Source organism: Trichosurus vulpecula, chromosome 3 (genome assembly GCF_011100635.1).
Source record: "Trichosurus vulpecula isolate mTriVul1 chromosome 3, mTriVul1.pri, whole genome shotgun sequence".
NCBI classification, from domain to species: domain Eukaryota; kingdom Metazoa; phylum Chordata; class Mammalia; order Diprotodontia; family Phalangeridae; genus Trichosurus; species Trichosurus vulpecula.
In genome coordinates, this window is record NC_050575.1 from 59,001,483 (window position 1) to 59,029,014 (window position 27,532).

At 46.0% G+C, this 27,532-nt stretch overlaps 1 protein-coding gene across 1 annotated transcript; it reads left to right on the plus strand.

The window, feature by feature from the left end:
• SLC6A7 (solute carrier family 6 member 7) lies at window positions 1–27,314 on the plus strand. Its single transcript, XM_036752775.1, has 14 exons — window positions 1–77; window positions 5,913–6,096; window positions 10,872–11,003; window positions 11,749–11,983; window positions 13,479–13,617; window positions 14,244–14,378; window positions 15,011–15,114; window positions 15,282–15,406; window positions 19,254–19,366; window positions 19,470–19,601; window positions 19,957–20,056; window positions 22,063–22,163; window positions 22,510–22,677; window positions 26,888–27,314. The coding sequence occupies exons 1-14, from the start codon at window positions 45–47 to the stop codon at window positions 27,092–27,094; spliced, it is 1,908 nt and encodes a 635-aa protein (XP_036608670.1). The 5' UTR covers window positions 1–44; the 3' UTR covers window positions 27,095–27,314.
• Window positions 27,315–27,532: the final 218 nt, after the last annotated feature.

A 27,532-nucleotide genomic window follows, 5' to 3' on the forward strand; every position in this document is an offset into this window, starting at 1 on the left:
GGAGGCGTGCGAAGGAGCATCTGGCCGGTCCCGGGCCCTGCAGGATGAAGCGGCGCCAGGCATCCCACCTGGGCGAGGTAAAAGGCAGCGTGACGCGGCGGGTCTGGGCGCGCTTGAGGATCGTGTGCCTGGGCACCGAGGGGAATGGAGGGAGAGAGGGAGGGGTGCCCCGGAGAAGGACTGATGCTCCCTGCGCCTCAGGGTCTCTGCAGGCCACTGGCCCAGTTGGCCAGCGCACGGGTGGCTCAGATAGTGCGGAGAAGACGGGCAGGGTTGGCAGACACAGGTGGGTTCTTTTCTAAGGGCCGAGGACTGAATTAGGGCGCTGGGTAAACAAACACTGACAGAGCCCGGCCAAGGGATTGGGGGTTATCCCAGAAAACAGGTGTTTGCATTTGGGAGGTGTGGCTGGATTGGGGATGGAGGGGATTGTGGGGTGGACGAACCTCTTGCTTAAAAAAAAATCCCCCGGTTCTACAAAGGTGTGTTTTGGGTCCTTCTACACCACACAGGTTGATGGCTGGTCAGAAGGGGTGTTAAAGCCTACCTCCTTCCACTCTGCTCCTAGATCTCTGGGCATTGGACCAGAGAGAGCAGGGATCCAGAATCCTTTGTACCTGGATCTTCCCTGGAATATCCATGGAATATCCCCGCAGAGGAAACCCTTTTAATTCTCCCTGCCAGCCAGCTCTCTTGTCTCAAAGGATCGAAGCATTTGTCCTTCACTTGCTCTGTTAGACCTGTCTTCCCCTCCCCCCCCCTCCAGTCTCGGGCTAGAAAGGCTGAGAGAAAGGTCTAGAGCAAGAGATCGAAGGGGAGCTGGAGAGGAAAGACTAGGAGAGTTAGAAGTGAGCACCGGGGAAAACTAAATACAAGCGCTAGGGGTTGATAAGCAGAATACAGAGAGGAAGAGAGGGAAGCCGGGGCAACCAAGAAAGATGGATACATGAAAGAAGCAGTACCTAACTAGGTCAGGTTCCAGTCCTGATCCTCTCCTCATCAGTATTACTGGTGGCATCAATTTAGCAGTAAAGTTGAGGATGATAGCTGATATTCACAAAGCCAGTTGAGATTTGCAAAATGTTTTTCATGCATATCTCATTTGTTCCCCACAGTAGTCTTACAAATGCCTCAAATGTTAACTCTATTAGTTACAGCTGTGAAAACCCAGACCCAGAAATGCTAAGGTACAATGCAAGAATACAGGAATAACTGGTAGTAAATCGAGTATTTCAACCCAGGTTCTCTGACCCCAAATTCAATATTCTTTCCACTCTACCAAGAGGGACATAAGGATATAAGTCTCCCTTGTATTTCTATATTCTGGTGAAAAATTATCTTGTTGAGAGAGTTTATGAGATTTGGCCTTTAGGAAAGGACACTGAGGCTGTGGGAGAAAGTTTCTCATACTTCGGGTCAGTTTCCAACCCAGAGAAAGTCCTAGTCGGATTCCCCAGAGGCAGAAGTTTATCCTCTTTCACCTCATTATTCTACCTACACCACCCCCACCCCAGCCTCAGCTTCTTTCTGATCAGGAGATGGGCACATTCCTGTCTGTGACTGAGCTTGGGCTCAGACTCAAAACCCATTCCCATTAACATTGTAGGAAGTGGGGCTGGCATCCAGTGATGCTGAGTTATCTACCATCCATTGCCTCTCCCTCTGTTCCAGCCTGAAACTTTACCCAGCTTCACTTTACCCAGCTCCCCATTACCTCTTCCCTCTAGAAATCCCCAATCATCAGCCACCAGCAGCATCCCAAGAAGCTAGAGGACTGTTTCCAGAACAAATACAGTTGGGTTGAAGCTATTTGTTCTAGGAACTGAATTCTGGATTCCATGCCGCCTGTAATGTGTAATTCCTGGGAGGGGAGATAAATATTTTACATACATAGATATATCTATATCTACATATGCATATTCACACATACCTGTCATATAAGCTGAATGGAGATGGTGGATGCCAGTGCAATGTAAGCTCTGAGAGGTCTTGCCAAACTAGAAAGGCTTTGAGTATAGGCCTGGCAAAGAATTACGTGTCTGCTATCTGAGGACCAGTCAGCCTAGCTAAGCACAGAGGCACACACATCGCCAGAAGGTTTGCCACCAAGCAACATTTTTTTAAATTTTGGAAGGGGCTACGGGAATTCAATGAAACTGTCTAGAGAGATGTGGACAGGCTGTGATCTGTGCTAGCAGCAGGAACATTGGCAGCAATAAAATCACAGTTCCTTTGAAGTATCAAAGAGATACAGAATCACACATACAGAAACACGTATATACTCACAGGCCTATGTGCTAATGGATTTATTTATTGCACGGCTGATCTTGTCCTATTTTTTTATAATGCCTTCCTTCTTCCTTTCTGTATCAACTCATTCTTTTTTCCCTGCCTATGAGGATTAGGCCCTTGGTGAGACGAAGGTTCCAGGTAGCTAAGCCCAGACTATAGTCCTACTGCTAGGCCCCCTTCTCATCCCTGGAACAGGGACAGGCCTCCCCCTGAATGGGGCGGGATGGGGGAGGGTGGAAATGAGCTGCAAGCATCCTACTCTCGGAACTCTTTGTCACCATGGAAACAGAGCGGAAAAGGGCAGCTTCTTCCCAGGGAGTGGGGAGAGCGGCCTCATTAGCTGGCTTCTCCGGCTGCCTATGCCCCTGGAGAGGGGGTTTTGGGGTGGTGCTGGGCCACCTGGCATCTTGCAAACTCTGCCCCCTCTTGCTAGCAGCTACTCTTGCCCTAGCCAGGCATCACCACGGCCTGGTGTTTACCGATTGCTTTCAGGGCTCAGCTGTGAAAGAGAGGTTCTAGAAGAGGTTAACCAGGCAGAAGGTTAGGAAGCAGGCCTAGAGTGCTGAGGGCTTGGCAGGGGGCTTGTTTCTAGCAGATCTTAGCCCAGCTGGAGAAGCCACTGTGATGTATGTGCCATGAATGGAGTGGAAGAGCTGTTGAATGGTTAACCCTTAGTGCTATCCCTCTGGAATAGCTGCTATAACCAGTGTCACTCTCACTGTCACCATTATGAGCAAAAGTGGAACCTGTCATCACCACCATCAATGCCTCCATCATCATTGTCAGTGAGGTCATTCATTGAGCAAACATTGTGTCTACTATGTTGGTCAATCAGTAAACATTTATTAATCACCTACTACATGCCAGGCACTTTGCTAAGTGTCAGGGATACAAAGACAGGCAAAACATGTTCCCTGCTCTCAAGAGACCATAATCTACATGAGAAGCAGGACAGTTTAGGAGATAGAGAGCCAGCCTGGATGGTCAAAACTGGGTTCAAGTCCCCCTCTGACACATGGTGTATAACTCCAGGCAAGTCATTAACCCCTTAATGCTCCAGGTACCCTTCTAAAATATTGGTCTCCCTTTGCCAATGAAAGCACAGGAGAAAATAATGTACAGAACACAGTGCAAGGGAAGGTACCCTATTATTCCAGGAAATTTGTGATCTCATTCATGTAGGTATTCCCTTCAATAATATAGATCACCATCCATTTATATATGCCCATCCTCAGTGAATCTCATTTATGTTCTCTCTTAAGTTCACCATGAGAAGACCATCCAATGCACTGGAAACGTTCACATACTGTTTGTATTTCCTGGGTAGCAATGGTATTAATCTACAGGCTTACCTGTTCATCAGTTATCCTTTATTTTTGCTACATGAAAAAACCATTTTTTCCTGGTCATACACTCCTTTCATGACATCTTTGCTTGTAAGGCATTTCAGCCTGCTTGTGTTCACTATGCACCTCTCAATTGCTCGCTGGAGGATCCTCAACTTCAGTTCTTTGGAGACTATAGTGTTCCATGACTCACAAACATGCAGTATTAAGGAGGGTTGGTGAAAAAAAAAAGGCCTTTGTGTCAGGGAGAAAGATGGGTTCTTAGAAGAACTTTTCAGCTTCCCAAATACCATCAGCCTACTCTCCTCCTACTGGATTCTAGGCTGCGCTCATTATCGTTTTGCAGTCAATCCCAGATCGATGCAGTGATGGACGACTGCCACAGGTCAGCCATTCAGTTGCATATCATAGTCTCATCAATAGCCATTATTTCTCTACTTAGTTTGTCCTATGTAGATAATTGGTTCAGACTGACTTCCATGATCTTGGATCTCATTCAAGAGATCCTGCAGTGTGCCAGGGACTGATGTAGTCAACAGAATGTCATCTGTGACCAAGAGCATGGAGAGAATCCCTCTTTGACATGAACTCTGCTGGACTTCTCTGTGCGGAGCCAAGTGCCTCTGGCAAGCACATCTCCATATTTTGTGCTTCACTTGATATTATCAAGCAGAGGGCTATAAAACAGTTATTTACACTGTTAAACCTTTCTAGAAATCTGATACCATTTTGACACTTTGTTGGAGGGAACCTTTTAAGGTAAGATTTTGTTGTGTGGAGCCAAATACTTTTTGTTATAGTCAATGAATAACACGATAAACACCTGTATCTCTACACTTTCCAGTCAAGTGGATGATACTAAAGGCAGGTCTACTGTGGAATATTGTAGCATAATAACTGCCTGCTTAATCCTTTTTAATACCATTATCAAGGAGGTCCTCAACATTTTCATGTACATGAAAAGGAGTCATCATGGGTCAGTAGTTGTTGAAAGTCATTTAGCTGTCTGTTTTGGTAATAACAAACTTTGTATCTCCCCTAGGTAGGTGACCAAGAGAATACCCAGGGGAGATACAATAGTAAATAAAATAAGTGCAAATAAAATCAGCCCTGTCCTCCTGGAGCCTACAACCTAAGAAGGAGATGAGACACAAACACAAATAACTATTCAGTCACCACTTTCACATCATCATGCCCCCAGTATCAGCTCCATCATTTGACATGAGTGCCCAGGGAATGCCCCCCCCCAAAAAAAAACAGTACTAGGCAGCAGATGGATAGTAAAATTGAATTCAACTCAATAAATATTGAGCACTGACCATGGATTACAACCTGATTTGTCCCCTCCATGAATTTCTCCAGGCAATGTAGTGAGAAAGGAGGTGTCTTTTTTTTTTTTAATTTCTTAAGCCTTTGGCCTGATTTGACATTAAGCTTCTCTTGTAACTACCATTCAGCATGGCATGCCCACATCGGAGAAGGGGCTATGCTCTATGAGCAAAGTAGAATCGAAACAGCTCAAGGGAAACGGATGTGTGTGCAAGTTTGGAGTATCCACCTCAAATGTTCACAGGGACTATTTGTGCTTGACCTGTGATAGAGCATTCCAAGCTTGTACTGGTCTGATCAGCTACAGTCACACGCCTTGAAACTCAACTCTAGCATAGTGACGTCACTTTGGTCCTCTTCGAGAATGAAGAACAACAACCAACCAACCAACCTACCAACCAGCCAACCCTTTGTTGCACAAGGTAGATTGCTGAATACTCAGGGGAGATGAGTAAAACGTGACTACCTTCCTCACCAATTAGGTCTGTCTTTTGTTAGGAGACAATATCTCTCTTCCAGACAGCTATTGTGGATTTGCTCTGCCTTCCTTTCTGTCCTCAGTACCAGGTGTTTCATAGGTTTTGCCAGCTCCCATCATTCATGTGTCCAGAAACTTAAGAAAGAGGAGGTATCTGGTGTATGTCTTGTTTGTACATAGCTGTTTCTGTGTTGTCTCCTCCATTAGATTGTGAGTTCCATGAGGGCAGGGACCGTCTTTACCTTTCTTTGTATCCCCAGCACTTAGCACAGGGTGGCTCAAAGTGAATGCTTAATACATGGTTGTTGATTTGACTTGGACCACTTAATGTGGTATAAGTAGTAAGGGTGCCCTTCCTACAGTGTTGGGGTTGGGGTAGGGGGTTGGAGTGGGGTTAGGCTTGACCTCTGCCCTTTGGATTGCTTCTTCCTCTCCCTCATACCTCACCTGGTATTTCTTGCTGGCAGCCTGTGACCCCAGATCTACTGATGACCCCTAGTGATCAGGGTGATGGAGACTTGGAAGCAGACTTTACTGCAGACCGTGGAAACTGGACAGGGAAGCTGGACTTCCTTCTCTCCTGCATCGGCTATTGTGTGGGCCTAGGCAATGTCTGGCGCTTCCCCTATCGTGCTTACACCAACGGAGGAGGTAGGAGACCCTTTGACCCATTCTTGCCCTAGACAGAATGACTCATGTGAATCCCTTTCATATATTGTCTTCTTCCATTAGAATGTAAGCTCCTTGAGGGCAGGGACTATCTTGCTTGTATTCCCCAGTACCTCTATCTATCCATCTATCTATCTATCTGTCTGTCTATCTATTTATCTATCTGTCTGTCTGTCTGTCCGTCTATCTATCTATCTCTATCGAAGGGTATGACAGCACTAAAGTGAAATGTGATTTCTGCCCATTCCATAATTACTCAATTAAAAGCAGTTTTAAATTGGAGGCTGGGGGGGAAGGGGGAAGGAGTAGAAAGGGCAGGGTAAAGTGCCAGAGAACTATACCCCAGGTATGACCTTATCTATTCTAACTCCCAAGACTTTTCAGCCTTCCCCCAACTCCTGTTCTGTAGCAGAAGGCTGAAACCCTAGAAAACAACCAACAGTCATCAATCTTTCTCTCCTTCCTTTTTCTCTCCTATCTTGTTCTCCCTCTCCATTCTTTCTGCTTTCCTCTTTCTCTCCCCTCCCTTTCCTCTTTCTCTGCCTTGATTTCCACCCCACCCCCTCCTTTCTAAATGGGGGAAAGGGGGACAGTTCAAGATGTTGGTATCTCTGACTAAAAAAAATTCGCTCGAAAGCTGCTGGCTGCACAATGAGGTGGTAAGAGCTCTGATAATGGGATTAAGGAGGATCAGTTCCAGTTCTGGTCCTGGTTGGTTGACTTTAGCCAAGTCAAGTCTTCATTCCTCTAGGCCTGTTTCTCTCTATATAAAATGAAGGAATTGGGCTATAAAATCACAGATACCTTTCTAATTACATTGTTCTGAGACCGTTTCTCTCTCTATAAAATGAAAGGATTGGACTATAAAATTTCAAACGTCTTTTTAATTACTCAGTCAAGTTCTTGGTTGCTATTGCTCTCTTCTCAAATCACCTTGCATTTAATAACATTAACGAGCAATTGTTTAATGCAGCCCTATATATGTGTTAACTCATCCTCACACCAACTCTGGAAGGTGGGTGCTATTGGTTCACATTTTACATATGAAAAAAGCTTAAGGTTAAATGACGTGCCCAGGGTCACATATATAATAAATGTCAGGATTTGAACCCAGATCTTCTTGACTCCAAGTCCTATCCACTGAGCTGCCTGTCTGTAGTATTTACTTACCTGTGCACAGTTTCTATTTTCACCCCCCACTCCCATTAGACTATAAGCTCTTAGGGCAGGGTACTATTTTCCTCTTCTCTTTCTAACTGGAATATCTAGCACATAGCACAGTGTAGGTCTACATGTTCAGTGCTTTATGCTTAGAGAATCTGAGTTCTAGCTTTAAATGCTCTGCCTCCTCCACACAACAATAATTCCCCGAAGATACAATCCAATTCAACACTAGTTTATTAAACACTGACGTTGTTCCAGGCCGTGTGCTAGGTGCTGCGGATACAAGGAGTCACAAGAAAATGAAGCCCTGCCCCCTTCAGGACCTTTTGCTCTCCCCACTAGCTCATCGCTTAACTCTCCTGAGACAGCTCTGGCCAGCCTCCTCCTGGACCTTGGCTTCCTGCCTGGCCTCCCGCTGGGATGTGTGGAGAAGGTTAGGCCCACCTAGGGCCTAGGCCTCTCCCACCTGCAGCTTGGAGGGGCTGATTTTGTACTGTGAGAAGCTTTTCTCTCCTTTATGTGAAATGGGCTTTAAGCCTTCTATCTGTTCCTGGTGCTGGGAAAATATAGAGACGAACAAAATGAAGTCCCTTTTCTCAAGGAGCTCGGTATCTACTGGGGATGTAGGCTAAGAAAAGTACCATAAAGCAAGGTTAAAAGTACAAAGCTAGGATGTAGGTGAGCACCAAGGGGGGAAAAGATAGTTCCTGATATAGGCTCAGAGGAGGCTTCCCGGGGGAACCGGAATTTGAGGTGAGTCTTTGGGGGGAAGGAGAAATGCCGTAGATAATAATGGAAGAATAAAGCTAAGTGTAGGAACAGTGTGGCTAATGGCAGAGGAGCCAGGAGGACAAGAAATAGACGGCGATCCGTTATGGCTAGAGCATTGTACATAGAGGCAAGCCTGGAAAGGATGGAAGCAAGCGTTTAAGTACTTACTATGTGCCCAGCACTGTCTGGAAAGGAAGGAAGCAAGCGTTTATTAAGTACGCTTTACAATTATCATTTCATTTGATCCTCGCAACCACCCTGGCAAGTAGGTACCGTTATTATCCCTATTTTACAGTTGAATAAACTGAGGCAGATAGAGGTTAAGTGACTTGCCCAGAGCCACACAGCTAGTAAGTGTCTGAGGCCAAATTTTGAACTCAGGTCTTCCTGATTCAAGGCCCAGAACCTATGAACTCTATATTCAGCTGACTAGGTAGGTTACAGCCAGATTTTATAGGGTCTTAAATGGAAGACTGAGAAATTTGAGTCTTATTGGGAACCATTGAAGGTTCCTTTGGCAGAGGAGTGATAGGAACAATTTATTCCCATTTAATAATAAATAAATAATAATAACAATTTATTCCCATTTAATAATAAATTAATAATAAATTCCCATTTAATGAATGAGGAGTCTGAAGCTCCCAGATCATAGTATATCAGCCCTGGAAGGCACCTCAGAGATCTAGTCAAGCTTCTGAACTTTTCAAATCAAGGACTAGCAGAGGTGGGGAACCTGTGGCCTCAAGGCTCATGTGGCCCTCTAGGTCCTCAAGTGCAGTCCTTTGACTGAATCCAAATGGATTTGTTCCATGAAGTTTGGATTCGGTCAAAGGGTCAAACTTGAGGACCTAGAGGGCTACATGTGGACTTGGGGCTGCAACTTCCCCACCCCTGGGAGAGATGAAGAGACCAAGCCAAATTCATACAGGAATTCTAATCCATGTTCTTTGAGTCCAAGTCCAGATTCTGAGAGGTTTAGCAACTTACCCATGGCACACAGCTAGAAGAATCCAAATTAAAGTCCAGTTTGTCTTATTCTATTATTCTTTCCAGCACCCTGAGCCCCCTCCCCACAACCAAAATCCAGGTCATTCAGGAGTTCACATAATAAGCCTTGAAATGATCTTTAACCTACTTAACCTCAAGTGAAAGAGACTCCCCTTCCAGCATTGCTGTGTTTTGGCTCTGTCTTGGCTTGAGTGATGAGGAGGAGGCAGCATTGATAGCATGGATAGCAAGCTGGCCTCTGAGTTGGGAAGTCCTGGGTTCAGGTCCTACCTCCTATACACACTGAAGGTGGGCCCTGGATAGATCACTTAATCTTTCAGTGACTCCAGAAATTCTCCGAGCAGGTAGGCAGAACAGTGGATAGAGTGCTGCACCTAGAGCCAAAAAGACCTAAGTTCAAATCTGGCCTCAGAAGCTTACTAGCTGGGCAAGTCACTTAACTCCATTTGCCTAGACATGGTGATCAGGAAGAGTCTTCGTGACCACATTTGGAATTTTTTTTGGCAAACATACTTGAGTGGGTTTGCCATTTCCTTCTCCAGTTCATTTTGCAGATGAGGAAACTGAGGCAAACAGGGGTAAGTGACTTGCCCAGAGTCACTCAGCTAGTAAGCATCTAAGGCTGGATTTGAACTCAGGAGGATGAGTCTTCCTGACTCCAGGCCTGGCACTCAATCCACTATACCGCCTAACTGTTGGAGAAGTAACTGGCAAACCACTCCAGTATCTTTGCCAAGAAAACCCCAAATGGGGTCAGGAAGAGTCAAATTCCACTAAACAGCAGCAGGAGTAGCAGCAGCAGCAATTCTCCTAAGACTGTAAACTGCTGATTTACAGCAATGCTGATCTGCATTGATAGAAGGGGCTTTCCTCATTGGGAATTCCCTCTCGTAATGAAATCATGAGTCCAATCCAATAATAACAACTTATATTTCTATAGTGCTTAAAGTTTATGTTTCCTCATGATAATCCTGTGAAGAAAGAAATACAAGTCATTTTAAGATCTGGAAACTGCCCTTCAGAGAGCTTTCATTGCCCAGGGCCACCCAGCTAGTAAAGAGAGAATCTTGGATTGGAGCTCAGGCTTCCCAACTTCAAGTCTGACTTGTGTGTTTATGTTCAACTGCTCCAAGGTGGCGACACCTTACTGGTATCCACTGGCAGGGGAAGAGGCATTAGAGGTGAACTGGACTTTAGAACATGGACTATCAGAGCTGGGAGGGACCTTCAAACAGAAGAGAGAACATCCTTGCTGGGATATCATCAAGTCCACCCTGCTCATTTAATAAATGAAGAAATAGGTCCAGATGGGGGAAGTAACTTGTTCAAAGTTACAGAGAGAAGTGGGGGTAGGGAGAAGTGAGGGAAGTAGAGAGAGAAAGGAGAAAAGGGAAGACGGAGGAGGAGACAGAGCGGGGAGGGAGAGGAGGGAGTGTCAGAGACAGACAGAAGAGAAAGAGACAGAGACAGATAGACACACAGAGTGACTGACCAGGTTGTGGGGGGTTTGGGGGGGAGACAAGGGATAGACAGACAAGAGAGACAGAGAAAGACAGAGACAGAGACAGACACATAGAGTGACCAACCAGGTTGTGGGGGGGATGACAAGGGATATAGACAGACAGTAGGACAGAGACAGAGAGAAAAGGAAGAAGAGAAGGGAAAGAGAAGGAGGAAGAAGGGGGGAGGGGGAGGGAGAGAAAGGCAGAGAGAACACATAACCTCTTCACTTCTTGGCTGTATGTCCAGAGTAAGAGATTCCCCTAAGGTTCCCCATCTGGAGTCTCTCCCCTTCCCCTGTCCTGTCTTTTCAGGTGCCTTTCTTGTGCCCTATTTCATCATGCTGACCATCTGTGGCATCCCTCTCTTCTTCCTGGAGCTTTCCCTGGGCCAGTTCTCTAGCTTGGGTCCACTTGCTGTCTGGAAGATCAGCCCTCTCTTCAAAGGTAGGCCCCTTATTTATGCCACACAGAAGTCCTCTTGGTCTTCCTGCATCTCTCCCACCCAGCAGAACTTAGAACTGAAGGGGAGATTGGGGGTGCTTGCCTGGAGCACATCATTGGCTCCAGGCTCTTTGAGAAGTCCCTGCCATCCCATCGTGGCAATTTTCCATATAGGGAAAAGTCAAGATTCACAAGAGATTTCAAGATAACAGTTTTAGAACCAGAGGGGTGCTCAGAGATCATCTAGTCCAACGTCCTCATTTTATAGATAAAGAAACTGAGGCCCAGGATTAGCTAGATGGCACAGTACATATAGAGCTGGAACCATAATCCAAACCTTAGTTGAAATCTGGCCTCAGATACTTGCTAGCTATGGGACACTCTGGGCAATTTCCTTAACCTCTCTCTGTCTCAACCACCTCCCAGAGTTATTACAAGGATAAAAATGTTTGCTTTGCAAACCTTAAAGTGCTATATACATGCTAGCTATCTTTATTATCTTGCCCAAGGTAACATAGCCAGCAAGAGGTAGGGTCAGGGTTCAAACCCAGGTCCTCAAACTTCAAGTTCAGTGCTCTTTCCCCTATACCAAAATCCCATAGCATGTTAACATGAACCTTTGGGTGATGGTGGGGGGGAGGGAGTCTGAGTCATGGGGGCCATTTCAAACTGCCTACCAAGGAAGCAGGAGGGCTGAGAAGGCAGAAATGAGACTGCCTCCACTGCTCCCATTGTGTGGGCCCTGCAGGTGTTGGCGTGGCCATGCTCATCATCGTCTCCCTGGTGGCCATCTATTACAACATGATCATCGCCTACGTCTTGTTCTACCTCTTCGCCTCCCTAACCAGCGACCTGCCCTGGCAACACTGTGGTAATTGGTGGAACACGGACCTCTGCCTGGACCACCATGCAATGAGAGAAGCAAACGGCACGCTGCCCCTCAACATCTCCAACACCGTGAGCCCCAGCGAGGAGTACTGGAGGTCAGGCCAGCTGGCCAAAGGTTTGGGGAACAAGGGAGGAAGGAGGGAGTTCCTTATGTCCAGCACCAGCTTGCCCTGGACATGGCCTTTGGTATGCCAGGGTCCCAGTGGTCACTGTAGCCTCACTCCAAAGAACTATGAATTGGGATGCCTCAGGAATTGTGAACAAGCCTTGGAGCCTCCTAGAGATGGAAAGGGGCCTTAGGAACCCTGTAGTCTCTTTACTCAATAGCATAGTGGTCCTCCAATTTTCCTAAGGCACTAGAACCCTTGTAGTAAAGTTCTCTAAAATCATTATTTTTGCCTACAAATAAACAACATCAGGTTTGTTATTTTTAAAAGACAAACTTGGAGTGTTTCAGGATTTCTTATTGCAATTAGAGAAACACTGCTATGACATATGGTAGAAACATTATGGAGGCAGTGGGAAAGGCTGAGGGCAGTGTGGAAGGCTCTGATACATACTGAATAGATGACTTTGGTCAAGTTACCCAGCCTTTTAATGGCCCCAGCCACTTTCTAAGACATAAATTGCAAATGGACTCTTTGCTACCAATAAAATCATAGGTCTGGTCCACCTAAAAAGTAGAAAGACCACTGAACTTGAAATCAGGAAATCTGTGTTCAGATCTTGGCTCTAACAGACTCACTGGCTACGAAATAGAATATTTTACCAGATAAGAAGACTTGAGAGTTTGTGTTGATGGGAGAAGAGGGAGCATGTCACAATAGCTATCTTTGAGTATTTTTTAGGATTTTCAAGGGAAGAGAGATTAGACTTGGCCAACTTTGGGAAAGTTACAGAGAGATGAAATTTGGCTCCACATTAGGAACAAACTTCCTAACAATTATAGCTGTCCCAAAGTGGAATGGACAGCCTTGGGAAATAGAGGATTCCTCTTCTATGGAGGTTTGTAAGTGGAGGCTGGATGTTGGGGGATGCGGTATAGGGAATCTTGTTCAGGGATGGCTCAAGAGAGATTATTTTCAAGGTCACCTATAGTGCTGAGATTCTCCTGCTCCCTCAATTTCTCCTCACCTGTTTTATGGGAATAGTAATATTTATATATTTGCCTATTATAAGGGTTAGAGCACAGAAAATGCTTTGTGAATGCGAAAGTACCACATAAATTGGAATTTTATTATTAAGAAACCAAGGTCCACAGAAATAAATTACATGTTCAAGGTCACACAGTGAGTTGTAATTACACCTCCTGATTTCCTAGGCCAGTGACTGTCATTACACAGAACTTAATGCTAATTCCCTATCAATGTGATTTCTCGAATGTAGGAACAGGGCAAAGGTTTCCCTTTACTCAGGGATTTCAAATTATTTCTGTCCCTATGGGTGATAGGCATAGATGCTAAAGGAAGACTTGAAGTTACTAGGGTCCTGGATGTGTGGCCTGGTGGGTTTTGAGTTGATATGTCTATCTTGTCCTAAAATATAGTAGCTACAGCCTTTAGACATTCAGGCCTCTTTCTTTCACCATAGCCGATATGTCCTCCACATCCAAGGGAGCACAGGCATTGGAGATCCAGGTGAGATTCAGTGGAAACTCTGTCTCTGCCTCTTACTGTCCTGGGTCATCGTCTTCCTCTGCATCCTCAAGGGAGTAAAATCCTCTGGCAAGGTGAGACTCTGGGAGGCTTGTCCTAGCTCCAGTTAGGGTGGGAGCTGTGAGACCCTGAGTTCCTTCCTTCCTGAACTCCTCCAGCTACTCCTCTCCTTTAACTAGTCAGAGACACTTGGAAAACAACCACCATGTACAAGGCTTTGTGCTAAGCTAATTCGGGGGAGATGCTGAAATGAAAAAGACTTAATCTTTGCTTCCAGAGACCTCATTATCTAATAGGGGAATATAAAGAAATATTCCAAGGAAGACAGCTCTAAAATGACCACCAGAGCAGACTTGTTACTTTTTGCAAAGCCCATAAAAGCCCCAGTTAGGACGATAATGATAATATAGCGCTTTGATATTTATAAAGCACTTTCCTTATGTTATCTCATCTGATCCTCATGATGACCCTGTGAGGTAGGTGCTATCAGTACACTCATTTTGCAGATAAGAAAACTGGAGCCAAGGGAAATTGTTTGCCCAAGGTCATTCAGCTAAGTGTCTGAAGCAGGATTCAAATTCAGATCTTCCTGACGCTCAAAGTCCAACACTACAGCCAAAGCATGAATAATCAGGACCATGGAGAGCTGCTCCCCTTCCTCAGCTCCATCCTTGGCTCTCACTCCTTGTCTCCTCTACAGGTGGTGTATTTTACAGCCACCTTCCCATACCTCATCCTCCTCATGCTGCTAATTCGGGGGCTGACACTTCAGGGTGCCTGGAGAGGGATCCAGTTCTATCTCACACCCCAGTTTGATCACCTTCTAACCTCCAAGGTAAATGGATTGAAGTAGGGGATTAGGGAGGGGGGAGAGAAGGGGAGGAAAAGGAAGAGCAATATGGAGGATGTTCTCCACCTCCTAGGGTTTTTATATGTGTTATGGAAGAGGGGGGGAAGCCTAGCATATTGTGGGGTAGGGAATCAGAGCAGGGATGGAAGGTAAGAGGGGCTCTGGGTGTTTCAAGTTACTTACACCCATGTATAGGTACATACATGTTCTGGTACTCTTAGAATTGTACCCCAGTGGGCAAGAGTAAGGATGTACTTGGGTTGCATGTTTCCATTTCTTTTCTGTAGCTAAGGGAACCAGCTGGACTGGAACACTGGGTAGGCAAGCAAGCATTCCCAAAGGATCAGTTCCTATGATCAGGAAAGAAGGATAGAGGAGGTTGAAGGGTCATCCTTTCAGGTCGGGGGTGGGGGGCCTTTGCAGGACAATATTCTCTGTCTCTTCTGTCCCCTCATCTCTCCTCAACCAACAGGGTCTTCGACCTCTCCCTTTTCCCCTTACCTCCACTTACCTTTCATCTCCTTTTCCTCCTCCTGTCACCTTCCTACTCCTTTGTTCTGGTCCCATTTTCTTCCCCTCTTTCCTCTCTCCCTCTCATCTCTACTCTTCCCCTGCAGGTATGGATTGAGGCAGCCTTGCAGATCTTCTATTCCCTGGGGGTGGGCTTTGGGGGCCTCCTTACTTTTGCCTCTTACAACACCTTTCACCAAAATATCTACAGGTCAGTCCCTTGCAGCCTTCTCTTCCCAGAGGGTAATTTCCCTGGGGGTGGGAGCGTCAGAGGGTGGGCAAACTGACCCTCATAGGGTCAGGGAAAACAATATAGAGACATCATGGCCTCTCATGCCAAGTGGTCCCTATCCCACCCTATCCCTCTTCCTTTCCCAGAGACACATTCATTGTCACCTTGGGCAATGCAATCACCAGCATTCTGGCTGGCTTTGCCATCTTCTCCGTACTGGGCTACATGTCTCAGGAGCTGGGAGTCCCTGTGGACCAGGTGGCCAAAGCAGGTAGACAGATGGGCTACTTAGAATGTGTTGGGCATGGAGGAGGTATGTGGTACCATATGTGTGTGGGTCCGGCACTTGAGGGTGACATGATGGGTGGATGTTTGCTTGTTGTATGGAGGGTGTAGATATGATCTGGGAATGTAAAAGGAAGCTTGGATGTGTGTTTGGGGCACGAGACTATGTGGAGACTTCCATGTTTCTGAGCGAAGATATTGGGGGTACCTTTTAGAAGTCTGTGATAGAGGTGCATTCCTGGTTTGAATCATGGCTCTACTCCTTTGGACAAGTCATTTCCCCTCTGTGGCCTCAGTTTTCCCATATGTAGAATGATGAAATTGGACTCAATCATCTTTAAGGCAAGGCTCCTGATCCTGGGAGATAGATTTCCAGGTGACTATGAACTCAGATGAGAATATTTCAACATAATTGGTTTCCTTTTTAATCCTATATATTTTAGGTTTTTTTTATTTAAAAACATTATTCTGAGAAGGGTTACATAGACTCCACCCAGAGTGCCAAAGGGTTAGACGCAAAAATGTTTAGGAACACCTTCTTTGAGGTCTCTTCTAACTCTGACAATCTGTGGGTCTGTATTTCTATGGAAGTGGTATTTTCAGCCTATGTCATTCACAAATGGGTCTTCAGTTACCTCTCCTACCTTCCATGAATCAAGCCGCTTTCCTCTCCAGCCCCCACCAATTTCCCTGCACAGTGGGCCTTTCTCTCTGATTTTCAAACTTGCCTTTTGCTTTGTTTTGGTTTGTTGTCATTGTTGTTGTGTGTTTCTATTTTATCATATCCTTCTGAGCCCCAAAGACCTCTGCATCCATGAAGATGGGGCAGGGAGTTGGTGGAAATGAGTTCAGGTGGGACTGCGAGGAGCAAGACAGTGAGCAGGCCTAAGAACTATAATAAAAGCAATCCTCTTGATAGTGGGAGCCTGTTGAGATGATAATATCATAGATTTAAAGCTGGAAAGAGCCTCAGAGGCCATCTAATCCAATGCCTTAATTTTACAGATGGGTACACTTAAGGAGGTGATGTGATTTATCCAAGGTCACAAAAGTAGTAAGCTTCAAAGGCAGGATTTGAACCTAGGTCTTCTGACTTCAGAATTGGTACTTTTTTTCAATGTGTTAAATGGCCTGAGGTACACTATGTACTTACCAAGTCAGTTCAGGAATATGCACCATCAAGTCTAACCTTCCCTATAACAAGTCCTAATATAAAAACAGAGGGGGATCGAAGCTTAGGGAAGGAAAATAACTTGCCCAAAGTCACACAGGGACTTAGCAGCAAAGCCAGGGACTAGAACTCAGGTCTCTTCATACACATGCCCATGTTCTTTCCAATTTGCCATGTTGTTCTCCTTTATTTTATTATGATTTTAAATTTCCTAGTGTTCATGGGAGGCCAAACAGATACCTTGAGGAAAAGAGAGGCAGACGTAGTGCCTAACTACAAGAGAAAAAGAAAACTGATTCAGACCCAGCAGGGGAGAAGGGCTTCCTACCAAACTAATGCTTTCCCTCATCTCCCAAGAAAAAACCCAGCTGATGATGTCCACAAGATCTTCAAGGGGGTCTGAAGGAGTAGGTGGGACTGTGGGACACAATAAGCAGGGGTCAGGAACCTTCAGAGACTCCAGAAGTGGAGAAAGAAACAGTGGATAGCAAGTGGACAGTTCCCATATCTGTCCCTCACCCACTCCCACCCCAGCTGTCTGTAACTCCAGTTCCAACAACCATAGACCAAAAAGGATTTTTGGGGTGAGGACGAACTTGCCTAGGTTTCTGGACTAGCCACCATTGAGGAGTCCCATATCCAGCTGTGACAGACCCACCTTGTAGAATGATAGTTGAAATTTGGAGCATAGGCATGTGTCCATGCAAGCAAAAGAGTATACAAGCGGATAATGCTAGCTTACTTTGAATGTAACTTATTTATTATTATTAAAACTAGTATGTAACAACTATATCAGCTCACAGCTTTTTTTTCTTTGAGCCCCAGGGTCACACAGCTAGTAAGTGTCTGAGGTCGGATTTGAACTCAGGTCCTCCCGACTCCAAGGCCAGTGCTCTATCCACTGCATCACTCATATATGTATATATTTTTTGGCAGGGGGGAGGCAGGGCAATTGGAGTTAAGTGACTTGCCCAAGGTCACACAGCTAGTAAGTGTGTCAAGTGTTTGGGGCCGGATTTGAACTCAGGTCTTCCTGACTCCCAGGCTGGTGCCTAGCTACCCACAACTCATATCTTTTTGATCCTTGAGGCAAAGAGGTTAAATGACTTGTCCAGGTTCTAAAGCACCAGGTTCTAATGTACCAGGCCCTGAGCTAAGTACTTTACAAATAATCTCCCATTTAATCTTCTCAACAACCCTGGGAAAGAGGTGCTATTATTATCCTCATTTTACAGTTGAAGAAAATGAGACAATAGAGATTAAATGACTTCCCCAAGGTCACGAAGCTAGTAAGCATTTAAGGCCAGATTGGAACTCAGATCTTCCTGACCCCATGTCTCGCACTCTATCCAGTGCATCCCCTCGGTGAGGCTCTGAGGTGGGATTTCAACTCAAGTATTCCTGACCCCAAGTCTAGAGCTCCATTCTGTGGCAGGCATTGCAGAGCAACCCAACAGAGTAAATATTCAGATGGGCTCTTCCAAAGAAGAGGTGGCTTGACGTCTGGGAAAAGGGACTTAGATTTTATACACGTAGGAAAGTGCTAGAGGAGACTTGGGAGGAAAGGGCCCGGGCCTGCCTATGTGGAAACACCTGACAAGAGGGAACAGGCATCTCTGGGATGGCCAGATGCCAGGGCAGCCCAGAGCTGGATCACCTTCAGCTTGCAGAGCCGTCCATCAGTGACCCTCCTAGGGTAAGTCCACAGGGCTTGTATCTGTTCCCCAGAACTTGCTTTAGACTCTTAAGAGCTATTGCATGAGTTCTGTGAGCTGTGCATGAGGGATGTAGTATTGCTCTCTGACAGCCCATTTTATAGATTCCCTACCTTGAGGCATTTTCATTGGCTGTCCCACCCCTAACCCCCATGCCTAGAATTCTCTCCCTGTCCTCTCCACCTCCTGCCTTCAAGTCCCAGCTCAAATTCCACTTTCTGCAGGAAGCTCTTCCTGATTCCCCTTACTTCCAGGGCCTTCTTTCTGTTCTCGGATTCATCCTGAATGCATCTTGTTTGCACATGGCCATTTGCATGTTGCCTCTCCATTAGACTATGAGCTCTATAGTAGCGGGGTCTGGTTTTTCGTTGGTTTGCTGCCTTTCCTTGTATCCCCCGTGCTTAGCACAGTACCTGGCACACAGGATGGGCTTAATAAATACTTATTGACTTACTGACTGACTGACCGAGGGGGAAAGTGAGATGGAACAGAAAAATGACTTGGATGTCTTCTACAAGGACAATGAGCCTCCAGAACTTGATTGTCCACCCACCCCCTGTCCCAAAGCTTCATTCATGTCTTGGCCAACCCCAGTGAGAGAGACAGCAGGCCAAGTGCAAAGAAGATTGGATTTGAAATCATAGAACCCATTAATCCCAGCATTGTTACTCACCACCTGTGTGACCTTGGGGAAGTTGCTTTCCCTCTCTGAGCCACAGTTTCCTTCTTTGTAATTAAAAAAAAATGAGATCAGATTAAATGATCTTCACCATCCCACCACACTGTCTGATTCCAGATTTCTCTGTGCCCATTTATAAGGGCAGGGGAAAAAGAAGAAGATTGGCACAAGGGAGGAAAGGCTCAGGGGCCATTTAGGGAGCAGTGAAAGATCTCTCCGGGATGTTTGGGCTGCCATTGACCTTATACCCTCTGTTTTTGCCATCCAGGGCCTGGCCTGGCATTTGTGGTCTACCCCCAGGCCATGACGATGCTCCCCCTGTCACCATTCTGGTCTTTTCTCTTCTTTTTCATGCTGCTGACCCTGGGCCTGGATAGTCAGGTAAACACTCTCATCAGGGGAACTGGGACAATAGAAAGTCCAGATTTCCCCCTACCCTTCATTTTACTGACAGACTTTATACTGCCTTCCCCTGTCCCTACAGTTTGCCTTCCTAGAAACCATCGTGACCGCTTTGACAGATGAATTCCCTTACTACCTCCGGCCCAAGAAGGCCATCTTCTCCGGCACCATCTGTGTGGCCATGTTTCTGATGGGCCTCATCCTCACGACGGACGTGAGCTTCTGGAATGAAATGGGCAGTGGAAGGGAATGTCCCCCCTCACACACCTCCCCCTCCCATAAGCCTCCCCTTCAAGCCTGGGCCAATCTATCGTGGTCAGCTGCTGTTGCTGGAGCCTGGAATAGCCTGACCCAGACAATTGGGCAATGTCTCCTTTCAATTATATACCTGTTTTCCTTCTTTGGAAGGGAGGAGGGTCCCATCTCTGTCCCTCCCTACCCCAACCCCCTGAAATCACTCCCTTTTCCTAGACTGCCTGCTTCCTCCCTACATCATTTAGGGGAGAGGGCTCCCCAGGTGAGGACTCCCCAGAAAGGGCAAGGTCCATGGCCCTTGGTTTCTGTTCTAGGGAGGCATGTACTGGCTGGTCCTGCTGGATGACTACAGTGCTGGCTTTGGGCTCATGGTGGTGGTGATCACAACCTGCCTCACGGTTACCCGTGTGTACGGTAAGGAAGTCCCAGTCCTCAGTGAAGTGAAGAATAGGCCAGGTCAGGAATGTCCAAGGGATGTAAACTCTATTCCCCTCCCTGCCCCCCCCCCCACAAGGAAGAAGTCAGGTGACAGAACCACCTTGAGGTGTGACAAGGGATGTCTGGGGCCCTGATTCCGGAATCCCTAAGTCTCCTTGTGTCCGTTTGTCAGTTTCTGAAGGGGGTTAGGAGGTGAAAAGTAATGACCAAGGGGAAGGAAGGATTACCAGTATAGATGTAGAGGTGGTGTTGGGATGGCTGGAGAGAAGCCAGACCAGTTTAAGAACTAGGAGACACAAATTCCCCTTGCTGGATCATAGAAAATTCAATTGACTAAAGCATCTTGGGGATGAGCTAGAGCTCAGAACTGTAGGTGGGCAGTCTGGGTGCCGGAGTTACTTCCTTTCAGGAAAATATAAGAGATTCCCCTCTGTGAGTAAGACTCTGGAGGGACTGAAAGAAAGAAAGAAAGGAAGGAAGGAAGGAAGGAAGGAAGGAATCCTACAAATTACATAGAGCTGTCTCTAACTTCCTTTTTTCCCCCATAGCACAGAGCATGTAATAAACACTTGTTGATCGAATTGAATTATGTAAGCAATGTGAGCCAGGGCAGTATAAGACTTAGGTGGTGCCAGCACAGGGAAGGCAGTAGGGCTCAGCATGAGGGGCAGGAGGAAGGCTTTGGCACCAGGAAGTTCCACGAGCCTTCACTCTGGCAGCTGTAATTAGACCACGTGCTTAGTTAGGGTGGGGAGAATCTGAGGGGTTTGTAAGCTATCTAAGCTTCTCAGAAAGCAGACTACTTCTGTCCCCTCGCCCTGCCCCTTTTACACAAGTCTCCAGAGTCAAGGAGTGTGGGGTGTGTACATTTATTCAACTAGAGTCTTGTGGCACAGGGAACCACCACCTTGCTCTGTTTGCTGAGTTGCAGTGGAATTCAATCAACAGGGGTATGACATAAGGAAGCTGACCACTTAAAAAAGGCATAACTATACAGTTATTTACTCACAAGTATAGACACAAAAGAAATAAAATCGATTATATGAAAGTAGTCACCAAGCAGGCTGGGTGCCCTAGCTCCTTCCAGATCTTTTGGGGTCTTTAGAAGTCATTTAAAGAGAATATTTGGTGCTCAGATTTAAGCCTCCCCATGATTTTCAGAGGGCAGCTCAGTGGCTCAGTGCATAGAGTGCCAGGTCTGGAGTCAGGAAGACTCATCTTCCTGAGTTCAAATCCAGCCTCAGACACTTACTAGCTGTGTGACCCTGGGCAAGTCACTTAACCCTGTTTGCCTCAGTTTCTTCACCTGTAAAATGAGCCAGAGAAGGAAATGGCAAAGCATCTTTGCCAAGTATCTTTGCCAAGAAAACCCCAAATGGGGTCACAAAGAGTCAAACCAGACTGAAATGACTGAACAACAGCATTGTCTTCAGGTAATACCTAAAGAAAATTCAGAAGCTAAATTCAGGTGTTTAGATTGAAACCTCTTTGGGGGCAGCACAAAGCTCTCTACTGATCTGCTGTGTATCCCACTGTGACTGTAGGCAAATCACTTAACCCCTCTAGCTTCACTTTAGGTATTTTCTCCTTTGGTAAAATGAGAGGGTTGAGCTAAAAGAGCTCTTGCACCTCAAAATTTGTGGCCCAACTGATTCCTTGACCCAGGGCGATGCCAACTATGCAGCTGCCACTTTGAGCAGGAGGAGCCAGGAGCAGTTGGATAGAGGAAGAGCTATCCAGGTGTTGAGATCCCTGGTTTGTATTTCCCATCTTCCTGACACTGGAACAAGGGTCAGCACCTCTTCTCCTCCTTTGTATATCAGTATTCCTGTCCTACCCTGACCCCCATTGCTGCTTGTGATAAAGTATATTTGGTTGAGGTCTGATCCCTCCAAGACTGTCACCAAGTGGTCAGAAAGAACTCTCTAATGTCTCCAGAAGCCCCCTTCCCCCATCCAGCTGATATTCCTTTTTCCTTTTAGGTATCCAAAGGTTTTGTCGGGACATTCACATGATGTTGGGCTTCAAACCTGGTCTGTATTTTAAGGCCTGTTGGATGTTCCTGTCTCCAGCCACCCTGATGGTAACTGGGAGACTAGGGATCAGGCCACATAGGAACAAAGGGAGATGTATTGGCTATCTTGAGTACCTTTTCTCCCTTAACGGGACAGTCCAAGAACAGATGCATCTTTAAGGCAGATAGTCTAGTAAGGAATTCCTTTCCCATGAATGAGGGTTGGAGGGAGGTAACCAGGTGGTGGTGCTTCCAGGATCAGTCAGGCCCAGGTTCCCCAACCCTTATATATTTACCAGTCCCACATGGACTCCAGGCCTGTGCCTAGACTGAGTCAGTGCTAGATGCTTGGCCCAGGGTTGGGCTGGGGTATCTTGGGGCCAGAATGATAACCGCTAGGGTGACTACCCCACAGGCTCTGCTAGTATACAGCGTTGTGAAATACCAACCCTCGGAATACGGCACTTACCAGTTCCCATACTGGGCTGAGCTCCTGGGGATTCTGATGGGCCTCCTGTCTTGCATAGTGATTCCTGCTTGCATGCTAGCTGCTGTGCTCAAGGAAGAGGGGACACTGTGGGAGGTGAGTCCCTGCCTGGTTGACCTTGAGCACAATCCCAATCCCATGTCTCCTATCCCCATTCCCATTGTGGGGCAGCGGAAAATGCATTGGATCTGTAGTCTGAGGACTCGGGTTTAAATCCCAGCTCTCCGACATGTTGGGCATGTTTATGAAAGAGTTACCCTTTCCAAACCATTGCTAAACCTCCCCTCCAGCACTCTGATCCAAGGGCATTTTTCTTCCTAAAGATAGAACCCCTCCAGAGAGAAGGACAGAGGGCAGATGACCTCTTGGTCACTTGGCTGAAGGATGGAACCCAGCCTAGGCTCAGACAATGTCCAAGGTGGAGGGGATAGAGGATGGCATCAAAGAGACTGGGAAAGATCTTCTTTCCAATGGGGCGTGTGGCTCCTTCCCTGCTTAACAAAGTTTCACAGAATGATAAAGTTGAGAAGGATCTTAGAGATATTTGACCCAAATTCTTCTTCCTATTGGGCCACTTAATACCAATATGACCTTGGTTAAGTCATTTAAACTCTCTGGGCCTCAGTTTACTCATCTGTAAAATGGTATGGTTGGACAAGGGGGCCTTTTGAGTCCTTTCCAGTTCTCAGTCTGTTATCCTGTGTAATCCTGTCTTTGTGCATCTCTCTGAATTCCTTTTTTGTCATTTCTTAGAATTCAATAATATTCCATGACATTCATATACCACATGTTGTTCAGCTGTTTTCCAGTTGATGGACATTCATTTTATTTCTAAATTTTTACCACTACAAAGAGGACTACCATGAATATTTTGTGATATATAGAACTTTTCTTACAGTCATTAAACTTCATTGAGCATATACCCCATGGTGGAATTGTCAGATCAAGGGATATGAGCTGTTCATTGCTTTGCATAAAGGTTGTACCAATCTGCAACTCCACCAATAATGTAATTCTGTGCTAGGTAGCATAGTGAATCAAGTGATGTACTTGGAGGAGGGTGAAACTGAGTTCAAATATCACTTCAGGCATTTAAGACAAGTCACTTCCCTTCTCTTGACCTCAGTTTCCTCATCTGTAAAATGGAGATAATAATAGCATTTACTTCACAGGCTTGCAGGGAGGACCGAATGGGATAACAGATGTCAAGGGTTTCTCAAATTTTAAAGCGCTACGTAATGGCTATCACTGTCTTTCTCCAATACCTCCAAAATCAACTATTCTGATTTTTGCCATCTTTGCCAATTTAATGACTGTGGTGTGAAACCTCAGAATTTTTTTAAATTTTCATTTCTCATGTTATTAGTCATTTGGAACTTAAAAAAATATGTTAAAATCATTTACATTTCCTCTGGGAGACTGGGCTCTGTCAACAGAACACCAGGCTTCAAATTCCCCAGATGATATTTGCTACCTAGTTGTCCCTAGGCTAATCATTAAACCTCTGGGCTATTTCTTCTAAATCTATGAAGGCTTTTTTATTATTTATCCCTTGACCACTTGCCTATTTGAGAATGATTCTTAGTCATATTTGTTCCTATGTATCTTGCATAATGGACTTTTATTAGAGATATTTGGTTCAGAGATTTTTTTCCTGCTTATCTGTGTTTCTTGCTATTCTCTATGGATTGACTTTGTTCATGGAAGGGGGTGGGGAGCTTTCTAATTTTATGTAATTGAAATTCTCTTTTGTCTTTTATGCTCACCAGAATCCCTGGATTGTTTGATAACTCCTTCTTAACCATACATTTGAGAGGGACCACCTTCCAGTCTCTAATTTTATCACAATGCAATCTTTTATCCTTAGGTCACACGTCTGCTAAGAGCTCATGGTGGTGTAGGGTATTAGGTGCTGGTCTGAACCCATTTTCTGTCAAACTCTTTCTAGTTTTCTCATCAGCTTTTGGTGAAGAGGGAGTCCGTTCGCTAGTGGGATCTGCTCTTGAGTTTTTGAAATATTGGGCTTCCAGTGTTCTTTCCACTTTTTCTTTACCCCTCTCCTTACTAGCCTGTAATAAGACCATTGCATATCAAGGAAGGGAGCTAGTTTCCTGGATCTAGGAGTCAAATGTGTAGGCCCTGCTAGTGATTCACTCTGTGATCTTAGTCTTTTGTCTGCTCTATGCCTCAGTTTCCTCATCTGTAAAATGAGGCAAACTAGATAATGCCAAAGCTCTTTTCAGCTCCATGCTTCCACAGCCTCTCCTAATGGTGAGCTTTGTGTGTTTAGGGTGCCCTCTGGTGGGCACATCCTGATTCTGCTGCCATTACTGGTGAGAGCTCTAGCCAAGACCCATTCACTTTCCCAGCCAAGTTTTAGAAGCCCAGAACTTTGGAAGTGAAGAGAACCTTGCTCCGACTCCTTCAAGTTACAGATGAACACGGGCCAAAGAACCAAAGGACTCATTTATGGTCGTATAGCTAATGACAAGGTTGAGCTGCTTGCCAGATAGTGTCTAGGCTCACTACATTCAAAGAACAGGGTTAGGGAGTGTTGGGGTGAGGTTCCCAGGCTGGCCCATATTCTCTTGAGCTATGAGGATGGCTTTGGTGGCCAGAGGCCACCAAGGCACTCTGGTGCCCAGTTTGTCTTACTAGGGGCAGGAGGATGGTTAGGCCAAGGGAAGGAACTTTACGTGAAGACCCCAACTCTCTACTACGTGGGTCATACTAGTCATAGAATCATAGATTTAGAAATGGAAGGGACCTTCGAGGTCATGTAATTCAATCCTCAATTTTACAGATGAAGAAGCTGAGCCCTGGAGAAATTAAATGACTTTCTTAAAGTTACCTATGTCACAGCAGTGTCTTAATTTGAACCCAGGTCCTCTGACTCCAGATTCACCATTCTTTCCACTGCAATCCATTGCCTTCTAGGCCTGTAAATTTGTCCACTAACTGGAATCCATCCCATGGCCCAACCCTGTCTACTAAAGGTCATGGGGTCAGCAAATGACCAAGCTTTCTGGTCAGTAGCAACCTTAGCCCAAGGTTTGGCTCAAGAGACCTGGGTTCAAATTGTGTCTCTGGCATTAGCTGTGTTGCTTTGGCCAAGTCAAACTGGAAAGGAGCCTGGAAAGGAGGTCTGTTTCATCTACAAAATATAGGTTTGGAGTTAAATGATCTAAGGGCCCTTTGGTCTCCAGTAAGCCATCTAGGGGTAGCACAGTGTGGTTGGAATGCTGGACCCGGAGCCAGGAAGACCAGAGTTCAAATCCTGCCTCAAGCTATGTGACCCCATGAAAGTCATCCAACCTCTTTCAGCCTCAGGTTCCTCATCTATAAAATGGGGCTAGTAATAGCACCTGCCTCACCCAGTTATTAGGAAGATAAAATGAGAGAACATTTGTAAGGTGCTTTGCAAACTTAAGGTGCTGTAGAAATTCTATTATTATTCTTTGACTCTGAGGGTCAGGATACTTTTTTTAAATTCAATTTTATTGGGACAGCTAAGCGGTGCAGTGAGTAGAGCACTGGCCCTGGAGTCAGGAGGACCTGAGTTCAAATCTGGCTTCAGACACTTGACACTTACTAGCTGTGTGACCTTGGCCAAGTCACTTAACCCCAATTGCCCTGCCTTCCCCCCTCCAAAAAACCAAACAAAAATTTAAAAATTTAATTTTATTATATTCAATGTACAAAAATTCATTTTTTCTCCTTCCCGTCTATCCCTCATTAGGAAAAAACAATAAGAAAGAAAAATGAAACTTTTGTAACAAACATACTTCCTCAAGCAAAACAAATTCTCGCACTGACCATGTTCAAAAAATCTGTCTCATTCTGCATGGTCAGGGTTCTTCAAAGGAGTGAGTACCATGAGGGCTCCCTTCTGCTTGGCTCATGAATCAAATACAGCAGTCCTTGGCAAGGCTGGTGTAAATGGAGTCTAGAAAGGAGAGTGAGGCCTGGACTAGGTTCTGTTAGGCACCCCTAGATCTCTTAAGAGGGAAGAGTCCATGAGGGCAGGAAAGGTCCTCAGCCTTGGCTTGTGGGAGGAGGGATATAAATGAAGGGTTGTCAGACATTGCCAAAAGCTGCTGGGGTTGGAGGTAAGACGCATATTTTCATCAGATTCCCAAGCAGGAGGCAAAGGAAGAAATGCCTGAGCTCCTGGATTCTGCCTAGGGGCTGTCATCTTGGGGTATAATCCAGATGGCTCGGGGAGAGAAGCTATTTACCCTCCCTCCACCTCTGGATAGTGGAGGGAGAAGTCAAGTGACCCCTCTTCTTCTTCCTCTATTCCCAGAGGATCCAGCAAGCCAGCCGTCCAGCCATGGACTGGGGTCCTTCTCTGGAGGAGAACAGGACAGGCATGTATGTGGCCACCCTGGCGGGTAGCCAGTCCCCCAAGCCTCTGATGGTCCACATGAGGAAATATGGTGGCATCACCAGCTTCGAGAACACAGCCATTGAGGTGGACCGGGAGATTGAAGAAGAGGAGTCCATGATGTGAGGGCTGGGGAGCAGGGCCCCTGGGACAGAGGATTGCTGAGGGCAGTGCTATGGGCCCCACGGGCCCTCCCCCTTGAGCAGGGTAATACCGTGAGTCTGAAACTTCTGTCCCAGGGCCTAGAGGCTGTGTGTGGATGTGTTCCTGTGGGTCCCTGGGAGTCAATGGGACAGGATGATCTTTTCTGTCTAAGGTGTGGTCAGAAATCAGGCCCTGTCCTGCTTGAATTGTTTTCCATCCTCACTCTCTGCACATCTCCTTTGGGCCTGGGTCACCAAGAAAACAATCATTCCTGACTTCTCCCATTCCCCCATCTGGACTCTCCTTGTATATCTATGCTGTGGCCCAGAAAACTGACCCAAACCCATGCTACAGCGGGGAATCTCTCCACTGTGACCTGGGGGACAGGGCAGGGGAGCCCATAAAGATGTTTGGAGCAGG

Excerpts from the sequence above, each read along its gene's own strand:
- SLC6A7 (XM_036752775.1), top strand. The coding sequence starts at position 45 with ATGAAGCGGCGCCAGGCATCCCACCTGGGCGAG. Across the intron at positions 11,004-11,748 it reads GATCAGCCCTCTCTTCAAAG|GTGTTGGCGTGGCCATGCTC; the intron begins GTAGGCCCCTTA and ends TGGGCCCTGCAG. Across the intron at positions 15,115-15,281 it reads TTTCACCAAAATATCTACAG|AGACACATTCATTGTCACCT; the intron begins GTCAGTCCCTTG and ends TTCCTTTCCCAG.